Genomic DNA, 23,205 nt, shown 5'->3' with positions numbered 1-23,205 from the left:
CACTGGTAGATTCAAATGTGCAATATGCTAATAATACTGTGGTCTGTTATTTTCTGTACATTTAAATAGCATTTAACAGTATCAACAAAAATATAATACAATGTCCTACCAGGAAGACTAAAGAAAATACTTTTTTTGTTAATCAACTTCAAGAGGAGGCTTGTCTAGTAAGTGTCTGTGGGAGTCAGTATGAAGCTATTCAGCATTTCCACCAACAAAACAGCTGATGATAAAAATCTGTGGATGAGAGAGATTTACCATTCTGACAAAGTTAGGAGAAAAGAGTTACATAGACAAATCCTGAATCACTTGTTCATTGAACTCTTCAGGAAAGTAGTGTTTTGATATAGTCAAATGAAAAGTTTTGCAAATAAAGTAAAATTAGAATAGGTCATACCTCTGGAGTGTGAGACTGTACCCTGTGATGTCTGGCATAGACCAAAAGAGGTCTATGGGGTGGGCAATGCCTACAGCTCTCCTAGTAAGCTCCCAGAATGATGCTGTGGCACATGGGAGTGATTGGATCCTTGAATTAATGAACCTAAGAGCTTGTTTTGCCTTTCAGTGGTTTTCTTTCTTTGTCAGTATTGCATCCAGTTCTGAAGTTTTAAGTCAAAGACATAGAGAGGGCTCAGAGAGCATAACTGAAGTATTTGATATACTTAATTTGTCAAAAAGAAAAGCAATAGGTGAATTGATTAATATATGAGAAATTTGATATGGAAAAAATTCCATACACTAAATAACAATGAATTTATGCAGCTCTTAAAGATTTCAAATTGGTGTTTTTTCTGATATTTAAAACAACCCCAAAAATAGGTTTAGTCTTAGTTCCTATTATCCATACAAGAGGCCAGATCAGGATAAGTAATGTTCTTCTCTGGTAGTATCATCTATGACTAGGAAACAGCCCCAAATTTATGTTGTGTACCTGTCAAGTAATACTCCCACTGACATACATGGTTGTTATCATGTGTAGGTACAAAAAACATCTGAAGCCCTCACAGTTGTTGAAACAGTTAGATAATGAACTGGCCTTAGAATATAATTTTGAAATGTCAGTCACCATTTCTAAAACATGTGTAATGTTTTTGTCTACAAACAAATTACTTCTAAACATTTTGGTATCTAGTAATTTTTAGTTATCCTTACTAACTTAGAGCACACAGTGTTAGAACCACATTGCAGTGGTAAAATATGTCTAAAATTGTGATTCTCTGCAAAGCCTAGTTGCAGAGGAAAAGCACTATTTTTTTTTCAAAAAAGGTTCAATAGTTGTTGAGTAATCACTGTTTTTTTCCCTTACTGTTTTTAATTTTTGTCACCATATCCAATAACATTAGTGAACTCTAGAAGCAAGTTGATTTTGTTCTGCCCCTAAGTTGTGTTCTTCCTCATCCTGGAAGGCTATATTTCTGGAAGGCTATTTTCTGTTCACACTTCTACACCTCTCAGGGTGCGGGCACTAAACTCCTTATGGATCGAGCAGTGTGTTTTGAAGGCTGGGAGGAGCACATTACAGAATTGGGATCCCTTTCACCTGCACATGTTGCCAAGAATTGTGTTTGTCTGACTCCTGCTATAGCAAAGGAAAGACATGGTGTATAATCTGAAGAGATTTCCAGTAAGCCTTGCTTTATGGTTTCTACTTCACAGTGCTGCTGTTACTGTCCAAGTTTGAAATCAAATCTTCCACACAATGAACATCTGATTTTACTGTCCTGTAAGTTTCTAGAAAAACCACCTTCTGACTCCTGTAAGATGTATTTCTCTCATCAACCAATGTTTTTATTTATTTTCAGTAAATACCACAGAAGGATCTCTGCATTTTCTCCATTTCAATGTAAAAAGGATTTTTCTTGAACAAAGGAAAAACTCCTGTTCATCCTGAGCAATTTCAGTGACCTGCTAAACTAAATGCACTGGCAGGACTTCCATTTAGTTAGTAATTCACAGCTGTCACTGGAGACATCTCTCTACAAAGAAAACTGTTTTCCTTCCATGTTTATTTGTTCAGCAGAACCTGCTGCATAACAATGTCAATTATTTGCCTTATCAGTGTGTAACCCTGGAGAAGACTAAAATCACAGGAGCCCGTACACTTGACAACCAAACTCAATCAAAACTACTGATAAGAGAACAAAGAGAAACCAGAAGCTTTTGGAGTATGAGCTGAGTAATAGGATGAAGTGACATATGCCTTTCTTTGAGACAAGCAGATGGAGGAGGATTAATTTTCTTTCTTTCAATTTTCTGTTCTCTCCTATGGTTTCCTAAATGCTAGTGCTTGTAGATTTTGCTGTCTTACAACAAAATTGTCTCTTTGCAACTGCAAGACAGTAAAAATAACAAGAACTGAAATGCCTATTGTTTTGTCATTCTTGTAAACAAATCAGAATTAGATTTTTTTCCAGAAATATCATTATGGCAGGTTTACTATCGTAGCCTCCTGGTTAGATCTTTCACCTGCCATAAAGAGTAAAATCTTTGCACAACTTGTTTTCTCTGTGTAGTGTTTTTTGCATTAGACACTCCTTTTCAAATATACTGAGAGCTCTCATTTATCCCATCTTAACTTGTTTTCTTCACAGTAGCATTTGCTTGCTGTTAGCTGAATGAATAGCAATGGTTCCATCCAGTCCTTGGCAGCTGATTCACGAAAGCTTTGTGTTAATTTTTTTTCCTCGCAATTCTCACACATCTTGCTTAGTTTCAGGTGCTGATCCCCATAGGTCAGTAGATTAAACAGGGGCATCTGAAATCCTTAATAGCTGTTGTTCTCTCCCATATCCTTTCTTAAATATTGCCACCCTGAGAAAAGATGACAGAGCATGGCACGGAACTGTTACGGCATTGCCAGTTCACAGGCAAGCCTATTAAAGCAACCCGAAATTGCCAGCAGTAATGTACCTCTGCAAGTTATATTTCATGTAGTTGACATCTTTATTCTCTTCTGTGAGAAAAGGTCACATCTCCCAAGCTGTGCTATAGTTTCCTTTCTAGGAGATTATTGTGATAAATACAGGAATTCCTCCTCCCATCTGCCTGCTAAAGATGAGGGATGTGTCACTGTAGGTGACCAGCCCGTCAAACACTTATGTTATACCACGCAGTGCATCACTGAAATGTTTATCCATTAGAACTGTTTGTGTGTTTTTTGCCAGACCCTGAAACACTTTTTGGTCATGTTTATTTATTTAAACAAAATAACATTTTATTCACAAGGTGGAGTTTTGTAAAAGAAATGATGTCACAAGTCCAGTTATCCAAACAAAATGAATTTGGGTATAATGTTGTCCTTAAAACCTATTTGGTTTATGTGGTTTTTCTTTGGACAACCATTTCAGATAGATTTTTTTGAGGCTTTTCTTTGAATCTCTGAAGGCCACAACCTTCTTCTTAATGTAATTTGAATTTTTACAAAACCAAGTGTGTGTAAGAACCCAACACCTGGGAGAAATACAGCAAAATATTGCTCATATTTGGTTTATGTAATACTAGCTGTCGCATGGTAAAATAATTATTATGAAAACACTATTTCTCTCTCCCTACTGATTCTCTCTGGTTTTAGTAATATTTTTCCTTACATAGTGGGAAATTAAGGACTTTGACCTATTTGATGTTTGATGACCATTCTGGAGCTGCTGTGCAATTGTCAGGGTGTTACTTTGCCAAACTGCTCTTTGGGTATTTATACCATGACAGAGGCCACTGCTTTCAATCTGAAGATTCTTTTAAAGTTTCAGTGTGAACTTGTTTATCTGATTTTGTGTGTGGACTACGATTACCAAGAAGAGGTACTCATGGCCTAAGAGCTTTTAGGACTTTAGCCTTGGAAATCTTAAAAATGAGCAGTCAGAAAAGATTAAGCTAGCCCACTGTCACCCACTATACTGAAAAACCATTCAGTTCTTTCATGTTTGTGTCTGGAGGTTGTTCTTTTGTAGATAAGTAAAGAATAAACCCTGCATTCAGCTATTGGTTTACAAACGCATACTTTTCATGAAAGTTGCGGCATTTATCATCTTACATAGAAATTTGATCTCAAATTCTGGCTGGCCAAAGTTGAGTTGTAGATATCTATTTTTATCAGTGTAGCAATGTGTAAGAAAGGCAATTAAATATTATATAAAGAAAGTGTGATAGTGTTTTAATTGTCTTAGAAGTCCAGGGCCTTAGGATATTTGTATGTACCTTAGGACTTCTAAGTGCTCCATTTAGAGTTATTATTTTTCTGTGGTTCCAGTAATATATTCTTTGTTTTGAAAAATTGCATTTCTCTGGGACTTGCATGAGAATTATGTATTTGGGTTTTATGTAATTTCTTCAGAATTGTGTTTAACGACAGTAGACTGGGAAATGAAGAACTGACCTGAGCAGAGAGTATTAAAAGAATGTTTAATCCTGTGAAGCAAAGCTTGAGAGAGAATATGACTATCTTCTAGAATGCCCTTGGATTGCTTTATAGTGGGGTGGATTTAAGTCCTAATGTAATTTTGGTGAAAGATCAAAAGTATATAAATTTTTTCACTTTGATTTTTAAACCATTAGATAAAGTGAAGCATCTTGTATGTGAAATACCAGGACATAAAGAGCAGCATATATTTTCTAACAAAGCTTGATAAATTTATGTTATTGTGTGATACAGGAATACGAATCCTGGTTTGGGTTTTTTGTTGTCCTCAAACAAACTAAAGGTGTCTTGAGCACAGTCTCAGTTGTTAATCATGTTTCTCATGTAGTATTTATTGTTTTAGGATACTTTTATTCTTTAGCTTATAGTGTACAATTGGATTATATTGTGTTAATTTGAATTGATGCTTCAGTCTATTGTCTATGGATTCACTTTTGGAATTTCTCTCTGACTGAAGCATTCTATATCATATATCTTTCTCTTAAGGTATCAAGGAATGGATGGAAATTTGTGGGGGTGTAGTTGTTTTTGTACATTGGAAAAAGCTATGCATCTTGGGTGATCCCCTGTCTTGTGTTCTTGTGCCTGCATGCTGTGCTCATCAAGGAAGCTTAATTGATTTCTTAATTTGAACAGTGGCATTTTCCTCAGAGATGAAGGGATTTTCGGATTACTTCTTATTGATTTTTGTGAGGCTTCTCAGGGTAACTGGGAAATTTTCAGTTATCAGATGGGGCAGGTTGTTTCCTCTAACTGTGATATCTTCATTAAGTTCTCTTCCACTGCCAAGTCGTTGGTTCTCTGTATTTAAGTCTCTTAGAGGTGCACAAATGCTTTATGGGCTTTGACTTGGCAAGTGGGGCACGACTGTTTGTTACTCAGAACAAAACACCAAAATATGGCTTCAGATGGTGGTGATTGAGCAATGTAATGGAAATGGCCTCTTTCAGTCCTATATCCCCCAGGATACTGACCATATTCTATTTGAACTGTGTTTAGGACTACTTGTTTTATTTCTGAAAATACACTAGTTTAAGTAGGCACTGCACTGTGACATATTTATTGAATGTAAAACTTTCATATCTCAGACAGTTCTACTTAAATTACAGAAAACAGGCAATTGTACATCAGCCATATTTTCTCTTAAACAAGATGAGATTTTACTCAGAACAATTTAAAGTGTTTTGTCAAAACATAATAATAATTACTATAAGTTATAAATACATAAAATTTTTATACACTTTTGTCCTTTGCTTCATTATATTAAATTGGTATTTTATGATTTTCTTTCTTCTTTTTCTTTTTTTGGCTGAGCTTTTAGCTATTCATACTACAGTGTTAAAATCTAAGTCATTGTAGATATGGGAATGAAATATGTGTGAACGTGTAGCTGTAGAAATTGTCCCACTTAAAATGCATTGCCAAATTATGGTCAGGAAAACCAAACCAAGAAGAGTGGTTAGCATATGGACTTCATGGATAGGCAGAATTGTAAATTTTCTCTTGGAATCTGCTATAGAAATATTTTGATCTTGCTTGACTGCAGGAAAAAATAGATAGAATGTGGTAACTTACTCATTGGTAAGTCATTTCAGGAATTAAGTTCTGCCATAATTGCTGCAGTCTTAATTGGTACAGTACATTCTATGTTTGGATGAGTTCTGTTTGGATTTTCTTTTAATAGAATGACAACTGATCTTCATGACATTTTTGTACTCTGGAGAGTTACATCTGCTCTCCTTTATTTGTTGTGTTTTGGATGGAACTAGTGGTAAATTACAAACTTGGGCTTTTTATTATTTATTTGTTATGATTTATATTTTGGTACACATATCTCCAAATACCATCAATATAACAGTATTTCATTTAAAAATATGGCAAAAATTGTAATCAGAGTGCTTCAGGACTGTTCTGTTCTGAGCTCTACCAATTGGAACTTTCAACTCTATTGGAACTGCTCTGTCAACTGTGAATCTTTCCTGGGTGCTTCTTGAGACACTCAGTTTTTATATGAGATATGTAAAACAGAAGTTCTGTTTTCTCTAGTTTAAGTGTGAGAAAGAACCTAGGACTGTTTTTGTTTGACTGTCCAATTTAAGTATGAATTTAGATCAGTGTTTGAGTATCATAGAATCATAGAACGATTTGGGATGGAAGGGACCTTAAATCCTTTAGGTTCTGTGGCAATGCTTGCTTTGATTTTAACTCCTTGTCTTATAAACTTGAGATAATAATGTGTGGATAGTAAGTTTAGTTGAGAAAAAGACCTAGCATGCAAATTTGATTCCCGTTTTAGGGATGGAGATTACTTGTGGATTTGGTTTTTATTTGAGACCAAGGAAATAAGACTACCTGTAGTACCAGTTGAGATGTGGTCCTTTAATGTACTTTTTAACCAATACCCTTGAAAATGAAGATGTAAATCTTCTGTTCAGCTAAGTGAGCTGAAGCTAAGCACAGCTCCTCTGACATAGTCCTTTAGAACCACATATTTTATGATTAGCAATTAAGGTTGCTAATGACTTGTGTAAGTGATCCATACTGGATGAAACAGGACTTTAATTGCTATTTTAGTATGCTGAGTCCTGGAATCTTCCTCCGTAGTCATGAAAAGAAAAACATGAAAGAGAAATGATAAAACCATCAACTTTCCATAAACTTTCATTTTCAGGATGTTAAGGTGTGTTTCTATGAAGTTCTTACTAGGAATATTAAATTAATTATAAGAATAGCATACTTCTTTATGTTTTCATAAGAGTAATGGGGATTGATCAGTGGAAATGAAAAATTACAATATATATTTGAATCAAAGAATATATATATGTATATCTATTTATACTATATTTGACTCAAAGGATAAAAAAATATATACTTGTTGAGAATCACTGTGTCCTTGAGGTGCTGAATGTAAGCTGGTCGCAGAAGAAATTAATCTTTAAGCTATTTAGATTTTTTTTTTAAGTATTCATTTTAAGATGCAACAAGTCTAGTTAGAATTCTGAATAACATTTTTTCTCTGTAGTTAGATTCCTACTTTTTCAGAGTTCTGTATGCTGTGGTCTGTTGATTGAGATGTCATGGTGTGTGAAAAAAAGGTCAAAATTAAGATGTATAAGACTGATTGAACTAATTAATGTTCCTTTCAAGGAATTCTAGGTGCATAATATAAGTAATGCACAATAAAGGAATGTACAAGAAAAAAATCAAATTTAGCATTGAATTTAGGAAGTTTAATGTTACAGTATTTCAGCAAATACTTGGGTTGGGGTTTTTTGACTCTTGTTTTTTTCCTCTAAACTTTCACATTCCAGGTGGAAGTTCTTGAGTGACACTGATTTATGACTGGTCAAGAATGCATTTCTTAAATCCTTCAGACTGCATCCAGTGCAGATTTCAATGCTCTTAACACTTGGCATAGATAAACCAGTGCTTCCCATTTGTGCTTGTCAGAGTTTCGGTTCATCCATAGTCTTTGAAGTTACAGGAATGAGGAAGGCATTGCTGCATCCAGTATCTAAAAGGGACTGTTCTGTGCTATCTCAGCCATTGCTGCCATGTGCTTTCCATGCTCAGGAAGCAGCACAGGCACTCAACTGTACCACTGAAGGATCTAGGTCCACTTATGCCTCTTAACCCATATCTGCAGCAAATATTTCTTAAGCCGCAGTAGGTGACCTATTCCTACTATCTTTTTAATATTACATTTTGAAATCTTAGTATTCTCAATTCCAGCTGTGCCCAACCAGAAAGAAATGTTTTCTCTGACTCTGAGACACAGGTAATTAATAAGATGCACAGAACTCCAGAAATAGAGCTCATTATTTGCAACTCCATGTAGCAGGTGGAGACATCTGGAGAAGTAAGAAGAGGCAGCAGAATAGGGAATATTACTGAGCACATTGCAAGAGGAGAAACAGTACTCAAGAAAGAAAAGAGAATTTGTCTCAGAGCTAGAGCCCTATTGATTTGGTCCACTATCATTTCAACAGCAAGGGGCAGAGAGAAGAAAAAAGTAGCACTAAGGCAGCTGATCAAGGTCATCCAGGCTCTGCAGTGTGTGCTGGACCTGTGCTTTCATGTCACCAGCTAGTGCAGTTACTGCTTTGATAGCAGGCTGGAGGGGGAGGATTTGTAGTGAGCTTGGCTGAGTCCCAAAGCAGCAGGTATCCTTCATCCTAAATATCTGGGAAGAGGATTAGAGGTTAACATGGCACAGCACCTTGCCAGCCTGGTCACTGCAGCTCTTAGAGGGTCGGAGGCACCGTAGCCCTGGCACATCTGTCTGTCTGCTCCATAGTGCAGGGAAAGGGACCGAGGCCACGGAGGGGAGGCCCACTTGGCACTAACCATCCTTTCACACTTGACAAACCCAAATGCAATCAAGTGAAAAAGAATTTTGTAAAAGAAATAGGAATTAAATAGTCTCTCTATTAAGGATTTCTTTTGTCTGTGTAGTGGTTGCATCTGGTTGCAAAATAAAGTATGAATCATCATCCAGCTCTACCTCTGGTGCAACATTATGCAATTTCCCATGAAACCATAAAAACGTTTAGATTTTTTTTAATGTATGCATAGCTTTTATTTCTCTTTTCTATTATCTAAAAAGATTAATTAGCTTTTTTTTTTCCCTTGTAATATTTGGTTTCCTACTTAGGTTGTCTCAATAATTACTCTAAATAAATTTTAGTAGAATTTCGCCTCATTAGTTCTTTAAAAGTAGGTGCTATGTTCTGGGATTTCAAATAAAACTTCAGAAAGTAAAAATAACTCTCATAAAGGGTCCATTTAATCAAGTTGCCAGCATCAATTTTGCAGTGTTTTATATGTGTTCATAATGTGTAATAGGTACAGCTCTTATTAAAAATACAGTGGTTAGCATTTTCTTATCAAATCATTGAAGATTATATATAAATTTAATTTACCTTTAAGTTACTTATATGCAGTCCTAAAGTATAATATTGAAAAGTTTATGATCATAAAATATATTAAGATTGTAAGTTCTGCCTATCAGTATAAAATAGAGCTGTTGTAGACCAGGGGTACTCAGACCATTATTACATTGCAGTTAACAGCAGGAAGGATTAACAACTCCCATAGAAAAGTACTGCATTTTAGGAGGGTCTTTATTTGTTAAATTAATAGACTGGTTCTCAGTTTTGACACTAAAACTAACTCTATTAACATCCACAGTATGTTCAAGTTTGATTTTAACTTTAGTTACTGCCATTTTATATTATCTAAAATGAAAGCACTATTACTGGTTTTTATGTCAAGTTTCTTCTATTAAAAAAAAAAAAACCCTTGCAATTGAACTTTGTCAATAACTCACACAGACAAAAACTATGAATTTTCAAGGTAAATATATTGCTTTGATTAGCACAGAAGACACCTTAGTGTTCTACTCACTAGAATAACATATTTATGTTTTGTAAAGTATCAACCTGTTATTTTTCTATGGTTGGTTTTGATGTTCCTTCCTCCAAGATCCACATATGGAGTCAGAGTAGGGGTGACAATAGATAGCATAACAACTACAGACAGCCATTGCCAAATAACCAATATTATTGCCCAATCTTATGCTAAAAATTGTATTTATTAACGGGATTATAGCAGACATTATACTGTAAGGAGATTTGATAATGAGTGAGATTTCAAAACATGATAAAATTTGCTTTCTTTGCTCTGGGTTTGGGGTTTTTAAGGATTGTTTTAATATGCTGAGATTTCACTGGGTTATAATCTCAGTGAGGAGAAAGAGGCTGGATAACTCTGTAATAATTATTAAAAATATATTTTGTGAAATTTTATTAATATTCAGTTTTGATTTAGTCTACAAGGAGCAGACCTTGACCTTTTTGATTTTAGGGGAAACTGAGGAATAAGGGCTTTGGAAATCACCTTTTTGAGCTGTCTATCTGGTAGTCTGGTATTTTATTGTAGATATGTGTATTGGATCTTGTGGGATAACAGTTTTTTCCCTCAAGAATAATTTTGTATCTGACAACAGCCATTGCTTAACCTGCAGTATTACTCTTACTGTTGTGGTGTGCAAAACATAGACCTCATACTTTTACTCTTCACACAACTAGAGGTGCTTTTATACCACAGCACTTCCAGCATATTTACCACTGTCTTGTCTTAACTACAAGATGAATAGTTTTAGAATACATGTTAATTATCTGAGAAAAATTACATTTTGAAATTACATTTACTCTAAAATTTCACTCTATATAGCTGCTTCTAAGTATTTAAAAATACTTTATCTATAGTAGTATAGTTGAATATGCTATATATAAAGTGTTTTAGCATATTTTACAAACACATTTGTAAAGTATCATGTAAATCCAAATGCAGTTAAAGCCGTGGAAATACAATGAGTGAAATTCTATGAAATATAAGATTTTTGTTTGGTAACAAAAATGTTGAATTTCAAATGTACTGAAGAATTATTTCAGAATTGTGGTTTAAATACTTCAGTATAAACCAGAAATCTCAAAGGCTAGTATGTAGTTTATGTTCAGATCTTTTGCTATACTTAAAAGTCATTTTGATATGTAGATTTTTAATCTATTCATAGTCTCACCCAGCAACTCTGCTACACAGCCCCCTATATCCTTCAAATACAAATGAAAAATACATATTTCTACTTGTTAGGAAACATACCTTTATTAGGTTCTTGAAATGGTCTAAAATGGTAAATGTTTAGCAGGTCTTTTTGTTGCACTTTTGGATTTCTTTTCTAATTAAGCCCATGTCCTTTAAAAAATAAAACACTGGAAGATTTCACTGTGGAAGGGAGGTTCATTGTGCAAGTTGCTGCTGCAAGCCAGGCTAGCATCAGAGCTCAAGCAGCCTGTTCAGGGGTTTGCCAGGAGAGTTGTGGAAATCCCAGTGGACAAATTCTCAGTTTCCCTGGCAAGCTGCTCAAGCACCCTCATTGAAAAGGATTGTTTTCTTATGACAAGTTAGCTTTGTATGACAAGTTAGCTTCTACTTGTTACTATTGCTTCTTGACACCTCTTTTCTTCTTTCCAAGCCCTGTATGTAGAACTGCTCTTACATCCTGCCTTATCCTTCCTTCTTGCTGCTAAAAAATTCCAGATTTCTCACACTGTCCTGTGACATCAGCTGCAGCCCCGAAACCATGGTAGTAACACTGTGACTAAAATCGCTTCACTTTTTGTGCTTGGTGGGGGCAGGAGCAAATACAAGTGATACCTTGATCTTCCTCTGCTTGGCTGGCAAGGAGGGAGGGAGGATGGAGATGCCTTTCCGTGGTGTGTGGCGTGAGAGAGCAAACACCACAAATAGACCGGGCTGAAGCTGTGCTGGCAGGCTGGGCTGTGCAGATGGGCCCCAGTTCAAGGGATTAAAATGTCTGTTCCTCTCAGTAAGAGAGGAAAAACAGGGCACTCTAATTGCCAAATTCAAAGGATATAATTTTGACCATATTTTTTGTTGATACAGCCAAAATATAAACAAACATTGGACTGGGATTTTGGAAACCCCAGACCTGATGATGATCTACCGGCTGCCCTGATTCTTTGGCCAGGTGTCATCAAAATACCATTTAAATTAAGCAGAAAACAAAATTCTTCCAGGAATATTTTACAAATATTGATTTTCAGACTCAGTTTTCTTCTGAAATAGACCAGGCAGTTTATCACCTACAAGTTTTTAATGGTAACTATTAATTCACATTATGATTCATCATTTTTCAAAGAGTGCCTCATATTTTAACACTGGTGTGGATAGGAAAATGAATCTAAGCAGGTAGCATGCATGCCTTATTTGCACATGCAACCTAGTAGTTCCTGTTTATCTGTTGGCAAAAAAAAAAAAAGAATGATAATTGAAAAGAAATTAGTAGGCTTGAGTCACTTGCAGTAATCCTTGCTTTTTTTTTTTAACTGTAAAATGCTGAATTGAGCAGTTTTAGACAAACTTCTCATGTGGTCTTATAAATATTAAGAAGTGTATGTTTGTACATTTCTTAAAATCCAAAGACTTTGCTTAGGGGTTTTTTATTGTTTCTTTATAGTAGTTTCCTTGTTCCAAAGAATGCTCCATATGCAGCATGATTTTCTTAAGCAGTTAAAGAAAAACAAAATTTTCTTATTTAAAGAAAATGACATTTTCTTAATAAATTTTTTGCCAACTTTTACTTTATTTTTAAGAAGATGTAAATTTTATTTCTATCTGAGCAAGTTTTGAAGCTCTGTAATAGACTACAGGAAGATAAGCCGTATCTTTAGACGATCATACAAGTAGTATGTCTTTGCCCAGTTACTTTACTTGGATTTATAACACATATTCACTAGTCAAGATCAGTCTTAGACTTCGGTCTTTTCCCTTGGGAACAGTGGCAAAAGGCCCACTCAAACAGAAATGGACTTGGACAGTCAATGTATTACTCTGCCATTTATTGATACATTTAATTCTGATGAAAATTATTATCAAATTTGGAGATAATGGAAGAAGTATTCAACTAGTTTGTAATTAACAGTCCTATTTCAGATTTGAGCTATATGTTACATTTCATATAGTATGGATATTGAAGCTGTAGTCTTTGGATGTTCCAAAGTCCAAAGAAAACCAAAGCCCAAAAGAAAACCAAAACACTGCTCCAACAATATGAATAGTTTGCACCAGAAGTCTGACTCAGAAAAGTCTTGAGACTACAAATAGTAAAAGAGGTAATTTCACAGAACTCACTGAATTAATTGCTATGTCTTAGGGCTGCTTGAAACTTACTTTTGTAAAAGGAGAAAAGAACTTTCATGGAGGTAGGCATTTATGATCCCTCCACACAACCCTCCTACTCTCTACTGCTAATTTATTAATTACAGTTATCAGCATAACTGTCAAATAAGTACATAGAAATTTTAAAAAAAGAGTGGGATTTTGACAATTGTACAATATTTTATTAAAAATGTGTTCTCTCAAGTGTAATAGAGACATTCTCATGCTAACTCTGTTGTATTACTACTTATTATTCATAATTAAATATACAGTACTGCTCAGCTTCTATCCTTTCTCTTTTCATATTACAAGAACCAGTATAGCAAGACTGTGAAATAGATGAAGTCAAAATAATTTTCTCACAAACACAAAGAAATCATTTAATGTTAATTTCTGTTCCTGGCTGTTTCCTAAAATCACTGAATCCTTGCTAAGGGCTCCTACAGCCATCTTCTATGAAAGTAGGTGCAGAGGAGGGAGAAGGGGGAACAAGGAAATTTAAGACTCTTATGAAGAAGAATCATTTCCCTGGGTACTTATACATGATACTGCAGCATTCTGACTTATAAGAAGATGATGGCTGTGGTTTTAATTGCATTCCCGTTCACGTATTTCTGATCTTTAGAATAAACCTTAACAAACATATTCACACAAAAATATACACATGCACATCCTCACAAATACATAGGCACGTATACAAATGTGCATGAATAGTCTGCATTTTTTTCTGCAAAAATAGAGCACCTAGGAGATACAAGCAGGCTTAACAACTTCACTTATTCCTAAGATTGCCTTATACCTCCCATCATAAAAATTCACATTCGTTTTCTTGTGACTCATCCAAAACTTCTCTTTTGCTGTTTTGCCACAGCTTATCAAAACAATTAAAAGCATGAGACAGGTGATCTGCTCTATGGAAATTTTCAAACATGAACTTCAAAGTTGGCTTAGGGTGGTTTTTACATCACATTTGACCTTATGGGTCACCATTTTTTTTTAAAGAACAAACTAACTTCCTGAGTTTGGTCAAATTATGAGCCTTATAAAGATTGTCATTTGCATGAAATCAGGAGACAATTTGTGGTAGCTAATCTTCCAAAGAGTCCTCTCAAAGCTGGCAGGTTTCAGCCCACAGATGAGGATTTGAGGCTTTGTGCTGGTGAGGATCATGGTGGATTTTGGTGCATGTTCATCAGAACTGAACATGGAGGCACTGTCCCAGTGAGCTTCTTGTTACCTCTGTTTCTGGGCTTCAGCTTCTTGGAAGTGAATTTTGCCTAAACCTAATATGAGAAAGAGGAAAAGCTGATCCACAAGAAAATATTTGGGGATCAGAAACCAGTAGAGAGTGGGAAATCAGGGCTAAGAATTGAGGTGGGAGTTGACTGCAACTGATGGAAATAATAATTTATTTCCTAATTCTTCATGTATAAATAGAGAAGTAGCTTATCTTTGCATTGGTGTGAGAGAATCCCAGACTTGGCAATCGTCCATAACTTTGAAAATGTGTCTAACAGTATAACTTCATGCCCTGGAGCATAAAAATAATTTGAATAGGAAATAACACATTATTTTTCTCAAAAAAAATTATCTAGCAAATAAAGATATTTCAGCTACAATTAATAGCAGGTTTCTGAACTGAAAGGTTGAATATCAAGTTATCTCTGCAAAAGTCACTAAACCTAAGGGGATGTCAGGTTTGTTTGGGATACTGAGGTGCTACATGAGTGATTGCTAGTAAATGATCATTGTATAAGTAATACATAGTTACTACACTGCTATTTGAAAAAATATATTTATTTCGTTTTGTTTTTTTTTTTTCCCCCAATTAGGAGTTACTGATATTTTTGCAGAATTTGCCCACAGTACACTGGGGAAATGAAGACATCAGTGTACTCCTAGCAGAGGCCTACAGACTGAAGTTTGCATTTGCGGATGCCCCCAATCATTACAAGAAATGAATATAAAGAGACAGAAACCATTAGAACCAACGTGTTCTGCAGTATTATGGCATCTGTTGTTCTGGTTGTGCTTTCAGCTCATTGCTCTTTTGTTTGAAGTAAGATGACCATTAAAATTCTGTTAGAATTTTCAGAATGAGAACAGAATACCAAAGAAGTGGACAAAGCAGGATATTGAGCACTGAATGAACTTAAAAGTGAATTTTTTTGCTCAGCATGAAAAATGAGTTCAGAAGTCTTATGACATACTTTTCTTCTTTTTTCCCCTTCTCTAAATAGAAGAATTGTAGTCTAATTTATGTTAAACAATTTTTCTATGTACTTTAGACTTAAAACTACTTATGGGATGATTTTGTCATTACTTCTGTGTCACCTGCCATTACTTTATCAGCCAGTTTTGGTCAGTGAAATTTATCTGCTTTGAGTGGCAAAAAAGGACTTTTCTATGATCATAAAGACCATATGAGACAGCAAGACCTGTGTTTTAAGGTCTGGTTATAACTCAAAAGACACTCAAAAGATATTAGCACACCATCTGTTGTTTTTCTATGGAATTAGGTTAGAATACTTCCATAATATAAGAATATAGAAGGCTGTAATGGAAATTGGTGGCATTTTTCTAAACATTATTCAGTCTTGAAGGATGCTATAGAAGCTTTTTAGCCATAAAAAGGAGTTACTTAAAGCTGAAGACTCATCTATTACACTAAAAATAAATCCCTCTCAATATGTTTTGGAGTGCTTTAAAATAACCAATTAAACAGAAGGCATGGTCTTGTCAAAGTAATTAGCATTTCTCTTTTAAGGCCTTGCAATTTTTCAGCATGAAAGTTCACTTTTAAGAAATGTATTAAGAAGCTTGGTTTACAAAGCAAGATGTATTTTTATCTCAGTTTTTGCCTTATTCTCCATTTCTAGCAAGTTAGAAAAGGAAAATTAATATATCTCTCCAAAGCTTTTTTGTTAAATAATTTAATACCTTTTTTTCCTGATCATTCAGAGGAAGAGAGCTAGTTCCCAATAACAATAACAGTAACTGTATACTCAGATTGCTCGTGGGTCATTAGCAGAACAAAAATCCTCTATGAGTTAATAGACTAAAATTAATATTTCTTCATATAACCATGGGATACTGAATAATTTCTTAAAACTTGCATAATTTAAGTGCACTATTTTTTTTCAAGAAATATTTTATTGTAAGAATTCTAATTTTTCTCTGTTGGATGTAAATAACTCATATTAATTTGTGCCTACCATACACATACAGGTTATGAAGGGTGAGAGTTGCAATAAGCAATACAGTTAAAAGTTCAGACTTACTATTCCTCAGTTTGGTTCTTGAGTTGCACAGCATTGCACAGGAAGTGTAATGCACTTCTAAGTTTGGGAAATAAAAAACCTTCAAGAGATTTTCTCATATGACTTGTTATTGGAAAATTATTTTCAACTTGTTAAAAATATGTAGATACATATTTTGAAGAAAGCTTTCTAAATGCATTAGTTACATTACTTGCTTTAGGGGCCTTAGTTCTTGACATTGACTTCAAAATAATTAGGTGTTTCAGGGTAAATAAAGTAAAATACATTTTTACCAACATGTGATTATGAGATCATCCATATTTTAAAAGTATATGAAATCTTTGGTAGAAGAGAAAAAAAATAATTATTTCAATAGAAGCAGGAGTGTTTGGCAGTTAGATTGCATTTCTTTTCCGCTGGTGTCAGCTGGGTGTTTCAGTTGTGATGGATACAGGGTCAGGCCTCCCAGATGGCTGCATTTGTGCCTGGAATGTGTAGTGGATCTGTGCTTCTTACGTGTCTGTGTACTGCTTTCTGTAACTTCAGTTCGTGGTCTAATGTATCAAAATTTATGTTTACAAAGAATGTCATATTGTGCCTAACAGTGTCTACCTGTAACAGAATAAAAGAAATATGAAATTTATGACCATTTGCTTTAAACTTAGTATCTGCAATCATTTGTTAATAGAAATGCATATTATTGTAACGAGAGAAGACAACACAGCATTAACTGTTGTAAGGGTTTTCTATAATTAACTTTTTTCTATTAAGACATTATTTAGGTAGTTACATGTAACATGGAAAGTTGACCCAAAGTCGTCTGCTGTGTCAGATGCTCCTGCATAACATTTTTGGGACTGGATATATAAAATTGCCATCATTGGGGCCACATAAGTTGTCTGCCATGTCTTCCAAATTCAACAGGTACCTCTTACTTCCCTTGGAAGGAAGTATTACCATTAGAGGTCACATTTACTATTGTGTCTGTGTCAGAAGTTGAATATTGTACTTGAGCACATTGCTTTTTAAGGATAGTGGGAAGTTTCCTAGTATAATACCAGTGTTTATTTATGTAGATATAGACTTTTCTGGAAAATATGATATAGATACATAAATAAAATTTATATATCTATATGGATAGGCATAGTTCTCAGTAAACAGAAGGCCAACATTTATGTAAAATTTCAAATTTTTATCAAAAGCCCACACATTTAACAATTTTACATCTCAGGTAAAATGTCATTCCAAACAAAATATTGCATAGAAAAGGAAATAGCATTATCATTATTACATCCCATATACTTAGCTTTTTCAAAATTCAAGATTCTGAATATTATAAAATTCCTTTGTAATGTGTATTTTCTTATGAAGGAGGCATCTTGACACATCACTAGTGAAACCAGGCAGTAATTTCCTAGAACTCATGTGAAATATTGTAATTGCAGTGTCTAAAACGCATGTTAAATAATTTCTGTAATAAAAGTTTAAACTAGAATGTACAATATAAAAAGATTTATGACTACAGAATTTGAAAAATGTAAATAATAAATTAGTTAACTGTGTAAATACAGTACATGGAGTAAGATAGAAATGTAAGTTGAAATCTTATGTAACTCTGTAATATGCTATAATAAATTAGTTTCATTATTTTTTGGCGCAGTTCCGTATGGAAAGGCCTGTTAATTTGTTTTTAATTTCATAACTACAGAGTAGAAGAATCTGAAGTTCCATTGTATGCTTCTGACAAACATTACCACTGAGGCACTGGTTAAAACTGTAAAACTGATGAAAGAAGAGGAAATAAACACATATTTATGAAGTGCTATATAGAGTGGGAAGCTTTTGTTTATTGTTTTCTTCAAATGTGTTGCACCCTATGCCAAAGCATGGATTTGGTGTGTTTCTGTTTTACAGCCTCAAAAGCCTTTATCACAAGAGGAAATGCCTTAACAGAACCTCAGGTCTCAGTTACATTTCTGCCCATGTATCTTGTAGGTTTTGCAAGTTGGTAATACAAGCAAGTTCCAAGGGTGTGTCTGTGCACAGACCATGTACATGCAGGGTACTGAGCATTTTCTGGAAAAAGCAGATGTCGATAGATTTGACACCACAGCAGAACTAAAATGAAGAGAAGGTGGAGCATATCAGGGCAAAGCAAACAGAGGAGGCACAGAATTCACTATGGCTCTGGGGGTGCAGGAGAAGGGGAATCTTCAGCTCATAGTGGGGAAACAGTAAACAGGTGATGGGGTCAATAAGATCTGGAAACTGAGATGATTGAAGTAGATGAACAATCAGGGGGAGATGTCCTGTATACATATACATACTTACATATATATATATATATATATATATATATATATAGGAAGCTCACTCAAGTCCCTTATGTCAAGGAAGCTACTGGGACACTTCCAATAATCCAGTGTGTCTGGTGAGAAAATGTATGAGGAAGGCAAAGACAGTAACTTCTCTCTTTAAAACTCCACACCACATTCAGGGGAGAAGAGGCAGGGAAGCAGATGCAATCTATCTGTTATGCGCTTGAATGACAATGAATTGTAATCATGCTGGTTTCTCACCTTGAATAAAATTTGTGTTTCTTCATCTGCTATAATCCTCTGAAGATCCTGAATAAAATCAGCAATGGGAGATCTTTCAAATTGTTTTTTCAAAAGCAGAAGAGATCAAGAAGGTGGAGTAAAGGCCCAAGGTGTCACAAGGTATGTGCTGGTAGACAAAGCTGAAAGCTATTTGTTTGTGGATTTTCTTGTGCAAAAGGAGCCCTGGAAAACTGATATTCTGGGCAGATGGAGGACTTTCCATGGATATAAATGTGAAGTACAACAGAAAGGACTTTCTAAAAATCTGATCTGTACTTCAGGTGACTTCCTCCTTGAAAACAGAGTGGGGTGGAAGATAAGTATTTTGTAGCACATTAAATTCTTTGGAGATAGGAAGAGGAGGTGAGGTGGAAAAGCTCCCAGTCCAGCGATCACTCAGGCAGAATTCTGTGCCATGGGAAAGAACTGCAGTTCAAGTGCTTCTTATCACTTGTGTATGATGGAGAGTCAAGTTCCTGAGCAATTTAATTCCAGATCATTTGCATTTTTATAAGTTAAAGCTAAAATCTTGCATCCCATCTAATTCCTTAAGCTTAGTGGAGCTGAGGCAGCACGGGAGAAAATAATTAAATTGCTATGGCACCATATCAAAGACTCTTTTAACACTTCAAAGTTTTCTATATGGAGCCCATAGTAGAGTCAATGCATATGCCAGAAATGAGAGGCTGAGAGATGTGATACTACAGAAAGCCTCTCAGAGACAGGTGCTCTGAAACTTGGGCTTTTTTTTGGCCACAAGAATTTCCTACAAGCTTCCAAAGGAGAATTAATGTGCACAGTGCATAGTTGTTTGAACTGGACTTCCACATTTGTTCTTGTAATCAAGCTTCCACATCAGAGAAAATAAAGTCTGAAATGGCAATCAGCATGGATGGAGCTGCTTGGAAACTTAAGATCCAGGCACAAGCTTAAAAGTCTGAACTACAGCAATGGTATTCATTTTGTTCCTAGTACACAATCGTCTACAAAGGTAAGTCAGAAATGGCCAAAATTTCTAGCAGAAGTCTATTGCAATGTCTGTTGGTCTGTCTTTGTTATCAAATCAATCAAGATTTAGTATACATATTTCTCTGATTTTCCTGTTACATATCCTTCAGGACTGAGATCTGATTTCTGTGAGATCTGGATTTGGGGACCCAATCTACTTTATTCCAGGAATTTCTTATCCAACCATCACTTACCTGTGCATACTCAGAGATCCTCCTCATGGGAAGAAGAACATTCTGAAATTTAGAGCAATAGAAGAAAAAAATCCCAAACCAACAAAACCAAACAGGGAGAATAGAAGAATTTTATTCCCATTAATTTCTGATTTCCAGAAAGGAGAAAATGCGCCTCTTGGGACATTTAGACAACTTCATCCTCAAACTCAGGATGCAGTCTCTCACATAGAGCTTTTTTGAAATTCAGCTTGTGTATTTTCATATATTTCCATCTTCCTCCAGAAAGACCTGAGATTTCCAGTGAACAGTTCCTGCTACCAGCCCATTCAATCAAAAAATACGTAGCTGTCATGACAGCTCACAGGAGGTAATGAGATACCCAGGCTTATCAATAGTTAGATGGCTATCTCACTCATAAAATGTCATTCAAACAGCGAACAGACTTTGTAACTTTTCATCTCTTGTGGTCAAAAAAAAAAAAATCTGTAGCTCCAGCTCAAATCTATGCTTGTAGAAGCACTTTCAGACTGTTGTTAACAATGAAGTATATATCTGGAGAAAGAAATTTAGTCCTATACTCATGTGAGCAAGTAAAAACTTTTCCTAAGACATCAACAAGTATTTGCTGCAACTGTATAGAATAAATTGCCTCATGCAAATAAATAATTCAGTTTTTGCATGCAGAAATGAATAAAGTTGGCATATCAGTAAAGAAAATTTTTACTGTTATATTTTTCCCCAGATATTTTACTGTTATCGCATCAGTGAAAAATTCTATATAAATTTTAAAAAGGAGTACTTTTCTTTTCATCGCTGTCATCAAATACAGGGCATCAGACTTCTTCACATTCAGGTGAAGCAGCTATCACATTCTTAGTAAAGAAACTTTATGTGAATGTTTTGATGGTAAGGGCCAGCCTGTTGTTGCATGTGCAGTCATTCTCTGGGTTGTAATAGCTATTCCAAATAAATCATGCTGGACAATATTGTCTCTGTTATCCATGTAAGAATAATAAGAAAAAAAGTCCATCTTTCTTCATCCAAGAACACCTGTTTGGTTTTGGAAACTTGTATTCATTATGGAAATGCTCTGGAAAGAATATATTTTTATATAATATGCATATATAATATTATACAATTTTCATATCAATTTAAGTTAAATTGATACTTGTAGCCTGCAAAGGGTACCCAAATCCAACAAGCATTCCCCACGAAATGTAGTTAAGCACAAAATATTTGTCCTGACAGAGGGATGTCAGTGGACAACATAAGATTTAGTGTTGGTTAAGTAATAACTTTGCTTATTTATGCAAGTTATTATCTCCCCAGTCTTACAGTATGTCAGAAATGGAGAGACATCTACATCTGAGCTTTGCTCACACACCTTTTCCAGCCAATGGAGACAATCAAGTCTTTAGTTCCAGGCCACAGAAGGTTCTGTGTTGGAAAGGACCCACAAGGATCTTGAAGTCCAGCTCTTACATGAATGGCCTGTTCAGGACTGAACCCACAACCTTGGTGTTACTTGCACCAGGCTCCAGCCAGCTGAGCTGATCTCAGGCCCTTCAAGGTGCCATCGCCTCTGAGTACACCCCTGGACTGTGCCAAGTGCCAGAACCAGGTCCTGGTGCCCCCAACATATGAAGGACATGGAACTTTTGGAGCAAGTCCAGAGGAGGGACATGAAATTTATAAGGGGACTACAGCACCTCCACTATGAAGACAGACTGAGGGAGCTGGGGCTGTTCAGCCTGGAGAAGGGTGTGTGGAGACCTCATAGCAACTGGGAAACTGGAGAAGGACCCTTCATCAGGAACTGTAGTGACAGGACAAGGAGTAATGGGTTCAAACTGAAAGGGGAAAATTAGGATAGATATATGGAGGAAATTCTTTACTGTGAGGGTGGTGAGGTGCTGGAACAGTTTGGTCAGAGAAGCTGTGGAGGTCTCCTCCTTGGAAGTGCTCAAGGCCAGGTTGGGTGGGGCATTGAGCAACCCAGTCTAGTGGAGGGTGTCCCTGCCCATGGCAGAGGGCTTGGAACTAGATCATCTTTAAGGTCCCTTCCATCCCAAACCATTCTATGATTCTGTGATTCTAAATGAGTGACACCCAAAAAGTTCTCCATCCCTTCACTGGCACTAAAGGAGCCCAGAGGACAAATAGAGGACATCTATAGGTAGATGTTAACATTGCCCCTTTGGTATTTTGAAGTGGCTGCTACAACTGCAGTTTGAAACAGCATTTCTTTACATGAATTAGAGAGAATCACAAGCTGTCTCAGATGCCTTCTTAAAAGGCACACTCGAATTTCAAATCCTATATTCATTCTCATGGCCCAAATAAGTTATAATCTGCAGCTCACATCGACGTGTTTGCTGCAGCTACTGTACTGTGACATCAACCTAAGGCAAGCTTCAGCTCCAGCTAGATGGTGGCTCAGCCCATTAGCTTGCTGTTTATATTTGCTCTCTCTCCTGCTGTGAATAAACTATAGCCCTGTAGCACAGCCAGAGATAAAACCTAGTATCCTTGCATGCAAATTGAAATGAGTGGAAAAACAAATGTTGACAAATTACTTCATTTTAAAATGGAATCTTTGCACTGTGATCTTCTTCCTACCACTTGTTATGTAAATAAATGTTATAGCCTGCAAAGTAAAATGTATAGAACACAAATTCCCATTCTGTCTATCCAAAAGTAATAGTAATGGTAGGGTTTACTCTTCCTATTTAAGTAGCATCCAAACTGTATAATCTGTTTTCCAGACAGTAAGGAAGATAAAGATCCTACCTCACAGAATGGAATGTGTGGAGCACTACAGGGAGTGTTGGCTGGGACGGTGATATCTGACAGGGACCGAGGACTTGACAAATGTCCAGAGGAGGCCCTGCTTAGCTGACCATATTTCTAATCCACAAATTAGTGTGAAATACATTCACTTCATATACCAGCATGTTTCTTGGGAACAAAATGGTCTGATTGTGTCCTGACTGAATGTATTCTTT

General features: G+C 35.7%; 1 protein-coding gene across 1 annotated transcript in view; it reads left to right on the top strand.

The window, feature by feature from the left end:
• Positions 1-18,207, top strand: part of TBC1D22A (TBC1 domain family member 22A) — a 146,104-nt gene extending 127,897 nt beyond the window's left edge. The window contains exon 13 of the mRNA XM_082280294.1: positions 14,989-18,207. Within this exon, the coding sequence (XP_082136420.1) occupies positions 14,989-15,117 (129 nt within the window). The 3' untranslated portion in view covers positions 15,118-18,207. The remainder of the gene's footprint in view (positions 1-14,988) is intronic.
• Positions 18,208-23,205: the final 4,998 nt, after the last annotated feature.

This window comes from Coloeus monedula (assembly GCF_965178545.1).
Source record: "Coloeus monedula genome assembly, chromosome: 4".
Classification (NCBI taxonomy): Eukaryota; Metazoa; Chordata; class Aves; order Passeriformes; family Corvidae; genus Coloeus; species Coloeus monedula.
Note: the sequence above shows the minus strand (reverse complement) of the source record. Positions and strands in the feature narration are given on the sequence as shown.